At 40.7% G+C, this 6,029-nt stretch overlaps 1 protein-coding gene across 2 annotated transcripts; it reads right to left on the bottom strand.

Moving 5' to 3' along the window:
• Positions 1-1,678: 1,678 nt before the first annotated feature.
• On the bottom strand, positions 1,679-5,738 carry rbm12bb (RNA binding motif protein 12Bb). Of its 2 annotated transcripts, XM_076970782.1 has the most exons (3): positions 5,537-5,738; positions 5,055-5,181; positions 1,679-4,341 (listed from the first exon to the last, which is right to left on the bottom strand). In XM_076970782.1, the coding sequence occupies exons 2-3, from the start codon at positions 5,144-5,146 to the stop codon at positions 2,442-2,444; spliced, it is 1,992 nt and encodes a 663-aa protein (XP_076826897.1). In that variant the 5' UTR covers positions 5,147-5,181; positions 5,537-5,738; the 3' UTR covers positions 1,679-2,441. The 2 variants fall into 2 exon arrangements, with proteins under 2 accessions (XP_076826897.1, XP_076826898.1); XM_076970783.1 differs by lacking the exon at positions 5,055-5,181.
• Positions 5,739-6,029: the final 291 nt, after the last annotated feature.

The following is a 6,029-nucleotide window of genomic DNA, read 5'->3' as shown; positions in this document are numbered from 1 at the left end:
CAGCAGCCCATGGATCATCTCAAACAAGCCTGTAGGTTCAGCAGCACTGCGGGACACTCGACTCCCACTTGCCTGCTCTCCTGTACAGCTGCGGCATTCGGTAGCTTCTCTTATTCAGAGCGACTGGTTCTACGTGTTCAGCCGTATGACAGCGCTTGCTAGCACCGTGCTCCAGCTGCTCTGCCAGGAGAGGAATGAGCTGTTTCGTTCACCTAGTGACACGTGGTCCAAGCCCACTGTTTTGCTTAAAACCATTGCAGGCATAGACACATATGGGGTTTTAACATGTATTCATGCTAATGACTAATATGTAGTTTACAGATGTTTAATGTATTAAACATGTTGTTTTATCATCTTATAATCTGTTGCATTAATAATATAACAAGCAAGTGGAGGTCTCTGAACACCTTCCGATTAGACTGGCTTAAGTGCACAACACCATTTTGGTCATTTCGAATGTTGTCACTGGTTACTTACGGGATAATTAATTATGTTTTGTTGTTTGTTGCCAAGTTGTAAAGTAAGCTGAGTTCCAAATTGCGAGGCACTTCTTGACTGTTCCCTTGCTCACTACATACTTCCACACTGCTTCTGGAAGTGACATCAGTTGAAGAATTGCATGTCTGCAGCTTCATGAAATGGGTTTCACCAGCCTAAGGTTACATAAGCCCAAGGATCAGCTGGAGAGATGCTAGCACAATGCCACATCACGTCACACCAGGCCACTGTTCTGCAGTGGTAGACACATATTCAGTCTGGCAGGCTGACGTGTGAATCTGGGTTATGTGGATATCAGGAGAACAGCACCTAGAGGAATGTGCAGTATTATCAGTAAGGCTGGGTGAAGGTGGCATATTGGTCTAGAGCTGTAGTGGACAATTATAAGCTTCTAATTTTGTGGTGACTGTTTGGAGAAGTCTGTTTCATGTTCAAGCTTGACTTTGTCCTGTGCATAGAGCAAGGTCAGGTGTACGACACTAGCCAATGCTGCAGGACAATGCCATAAATGAAATTAAACAAGAGAACGAGATTATTCATGTTTGCAAATAAAATCTAGGCTGCAGAGGATACAAGCAGGCCTTTTATAGGCTTATACATGTCAGAAACATATACTAGGGATTACAGCTTGAAGAGAGCAAGAGACTGCCACTACACTATCCTCTCAAATTATTGCAAGCCGTAGCATGTAGCTAGGTATGACCATATTTTATTGGTATTACCAATACACAGCATCAGATTGTTAAAACAGCAAGGCTATAACAGCTAGGCTACTGCATACTACATTTATATACACCCTGCACAATTCATCACCTACCCTCTACCATGTTCATCAGTGGACCTTCTGACCACAGGACCGCTGGATGACTGGATATTAGGGTAAACATTTGATCAACACCGAGGTAGTGACATGGTTGCGGGTTCTGAGCTGTAAGATGTATAACACATAATAGGCTAATAAAAACAATCAACTAAGCTGTAAAATATACAGCTTGAGTGTCAATGGCAGATATTTTAATAAGTGTACTTTTTAACTTTAATAATTTAAGAAAAACAAATGTGCCTACACTTTCTTCCTCCAAATGTGAGTTTAGATTTACTTCTCATTTTTGTGATATTAGTCCATGTCAGTAAATACATGTTTTCTGTCCAAATGCTTGCACATGACAGTATTCTCATAAGCTGTTTGAATGTTATATATTATAATGCATTGCATAATTTCAAGCATATGATACATAATCAGTTTTTAAAGAAGATATACAGCTTGAGCTTTAACAGACTGGCTTTATCTTCAAATACATAAATTCAAGTGAAATGGGTGAAAATAATGTGACCATCTTAGAACACAGACCATAGACAACCCCCACCCAACATCATACCCACGTTACAATTACACAGTACAGTTAAATTCTTACCTCATAGCCAATTGAAAGTACTTGGACTATTTTTAATCACATTATTTTGAGTTTGACAAACTATATTCATCTTTTTGTTTCAGAAAATCAATTCTGGAAGTATTCAAATTGTCTGTAAATTCAGTCAAAATCAGACCAACACCTGACTGTGATGGTGCTTTTAATCAGACACTGAAAGGAGAAAGAGAACTAATGAAAAAAAGGCAAAGAAAAAGGGGTTTTATCAGGTAGCCTGCATTATGCAAGATACCACTATAATTACACTTCATAATTAAAACACCTTAAAACTGCTTTGCAAATGGGAATGCTATATATTAAAACATTCTAACCAGAAAAAAATCTAAAAATAAAGTAATAATTTGACTTATTCCAAATAACCATTAAATGAGCAATTTATAGAATGTTTTGAAAGATGTGAAAAAGTGATTTATTTGAATCACTTGAATGAGCAAAATGAGTTTTCAACAGATTTCTTATAAACAAAGTCCTTATAAACTGCTTTGTGCTAAATCTTCCCAGTGCCAAATTCTACACAAAAACAACCTTAATTTTCCTTGTACCAATGGGTCTTCCATCCAATTCTTGAACAGCAGTGACCGCCTCACTGTGGGTCTCAAATACAACAGTTGCAGAACCAACAGGTACTCCACTCCTGTCACACTGTAACGAGACCGATCCTGGAATGACTCTGTACCCGTAGCAGAAGTCATAGATTTCATCAATCCTTATCTGGGACGGTAGATTGATCAACTTAAGACAGGTAGGCCCATCAAACTGCTGGTCAGGTGGTCCATAACGTGGCCCCCTTGATCCTGGTCTATAAGCATCAGGGTTTCTAAAATGATCATAGGGACCACTGTTTCCATCTCCATCAGCCATTACATCATGATCATCTAGATGCATTCTGTCATGAGAGACGAGAGACGAGTTTCCATGTTTTGGTACAGTCCTCTGAACGTCCATCTCTGGAATGCTGCCCATTACATCGCTGCTAAATTCTTGCATCTGAGCCAAGGTGATGCATTTCAGCATAACTTCTGATCCAAGAAACCTTTGCCCGTTCAAAGACTGTGCCATCATAGCCTCTTTTTCTGTTGGGAAGATCACTAAAGCCTCACCAAGACCAGCTCCCCTCTCATCCTGTAGCAAGACAACCCTATTTTCCAAGAGTTGGAATCCATGAAAGAAATCCATGATCTCCACTTTACGGACATCAAAAGGCAGATTGCGAACATAGAGGCATCTCCTTTCCGAGTCGTATGCGCTTTTTTGTGATCGTTCAGATGATCTGCTGGACCTTCTACTATCTCCTCTTGAATCAGCAGAGGATTCCAATAGGACGACCATCTTTTCTTTGGAGATAGGTGACGCATAAACAGTCCTTTGGAAAAATGTTTCTTTATGATGAGCCAAACCAGAACAGTAGTCCTTCAGATTTCTAAACACCACAACTGCTGATTTACTCCTATTACTGTTTTTTTCAACAAAAATAATGATCTGGTCATCCTTCAAACACACAGGATGCAGCATTGCTTTAATGTCTCTCTTTTCAATGGAATACGAGAGGTTTTCATACAACACACAATACTCGTCTTCAGACGGGGACCTTGATCTTGATCGAGAACGAACAGGAGAGCGAGATCTTGCACGATCTGAGAAATATGCTCTCTGACTTGCACCGTCAGGTCTGACTGAACCCCCAGCATCCACCCACTGATCCTCTGAGCAGCTCATTATTCTGACATAACGTGGCCCAATGTACTGTCGGTCCCTTTTGAGTCCTTCTCTGGCATCCTCTTTGGTTGCAAATTTGACCAAACCACTGCCATTAAACATTCCACGGTGATTTCTCAAAAAAATTATGTCATTAACTTGTAAACCATTAAAAAACAGACGAACGTCCTCCTTCGTGGCCGAGAACGGCATTCCAGACAAGTTCAAATAAAGACCTCCCGCATCCAACGGACCCTCACCCATTTGACTTTGAGGATCGTTCAAACCGAGTGGGGATGTTCTTTTCCCCATGTTCTGATCTCCTCTTCGCAGATCCACTCTCAGGTCCTCGTTTAATAAGGGGGGTCTTCCTTCCACCGCAGGCCTTTTCACACCCTCCTTATAAAACTTCCTGTTATTTGCTTCAGACGTCCTTGTGCTTTCCTCTAGAACCTTTTGCATCTCGGACTTGCTACTCAAAAGCAAGTTCACTGGGGAGCCTTTAATGGATCCCCCGGAGCGCGTCATCGCTCGTCTTGCATCTTCGTCAGATGCAAATATTATGAAAGCTTCTTCAAGCTCTCCACCAATGATATGAACTCCACCATCAGGTATTCTAAGGCCAGTGAAGAAATTGCGAATGTCCTCAGAACCAGCAGTGATTCTGAGTCCCTGTAAGCGGATGACCACCGCCATGATGAACACACAACAGCACCTGCAGACAAAAGGGGTACATATAATAGTGTTATCCCCATCATGGCCCACCATGTCACAGAGTAATCAAGGTCCTCCAATTCCAAAACCAATGGCTAATAATGGACCCCAGAGAAGGCATTTACATTAGAGCAAGGACTAACACGATTCCAACAACAAATCATTTTCATGTTTTTGGATCCTCTGCCTGAACAATGGAAACTTGCAATTTAAATTGCATGTATGATGTGCAATCCAAACTTGGTTTAAATTTTTTCATGCTGTCCGCTTCCAAGAGGTCATGATCTTCATACCGTAACATTAAAATGCACCACAGTAACAAGAATACTTAAAAACACACCAACGTCTTTCTGCAGCTTCCCATTAAAAAAACATTTGGAACCATGAGCCGTCCAGTACACAGTCAACAAATAAACCTATTTGTACATCAAATGCATTCCATATATATGTCAATTTCCCATTAAGAATAAGATCACAAATGAGTTTAGAGTGTCATTTATCACATCTTGCAGAAAAAACCACCACAATCACGAACCAATTATATTTTGACGTTTGAAATGTCAAAATATCGAACTGAAGTCCAACATAATGGAAAATACAAAACGCAACGCCAGCAGATGACCAAAGCCAAAGATGAACCCCAGAACTAGAGTATCAAGCTGCATTATCCACCAGAAACCACCCACATCAGTTCATTTAGACACACACACACACCTCACTGAAGCTAGCTCAACAATGACCTCAAAATAACCAGCAAGTAAACGAGGGCGAAAGCCAGCTTCTTGTATTCTTGGTTTCCAAATCATATCACTTGCGCAGATCCACACAATCGACTGAGAAACTGATGAAGGAGAACATTTATCTCGTTAATTACATCAACAATATTAACCACCAACTCGTGATTTTACTGACACAAAACTCCCTCAAGCTACGTAGCCATTACGCTAGCTAGCTACATAGTGCTGCACAAGTGCAGAAATCACAGACGCGTTCACGGCAAAAATAACTAGAATTTCTTTCATTTAATTTGTGTTTCCTAAACCAAGATATGGTCAGTTAAACTAATAAACGTTAGCTAGTATAGTGTAGTATAGTATAGTATAGCATAGTATAGTATAGTATAGTTCCACTACGCAGGCTTGTCCGCCGTCCATCACACTAGGCCGTAATCAGAGAAGCGCAATTCTGTGGCTTACTTAAGACAGCTGCCACGGACCGGCACCTTTTGTTCGACTAAAAGCGGGAGAACAGTGAACGAAATCGTGCTGTTGTCTAATCGGCTTTGATCCTCCAGGTGACAACAGATTTTTTTTTACGATTTTTTAAGGAACGTCACGAACTCCGCAAATACAAGCATAACAGCTAGCTAGCGACCCAGCGGCATCTTCTTCTGCGAAGATTTCGACTGGCTGCAAAGACTTCAAGTGTCGAGCATTGCGCCACCTGCCGTGCATTTTGTTAAACAACCACGTCACATTTTCTAATGTAATTTCTATGACAAATTCTACAACAGTTACGTTACTTCAGCTACCTTTTTTTTCTTCCATCAAACCCAGGGATTATTTAAAAAGCTATGGGCGAACCTTTCAATAACAGGGTTAAATAAGATTAAATGTGTACAGGTCAGTCCTAATCACTGTAGACCATTCTTACAATAATGGGTCTTGGGTGGTTGCATATCTCGTACAA

This window comes from Brachyhypopomus gauderio, chromosome 13 (assembly GCF_052324685.1).
Source record: "Brachyhypopomus gauderio isolate BG-103 chromosome 13, BGAUD_0.2, whole genome shotgun sequence".
NCBI lineage: Eukaryota > Metazoa > Chordata > Actinopteri > Gymnotiformes > Hypopomidae > Brachyhypopomus > Brachyhypopomus gauderio.
The sequence above is the reverse complement of the archived record's forward strand: the minus strand, read 5'-3'. Positions and strand labels throughout refer to the sequence as shown.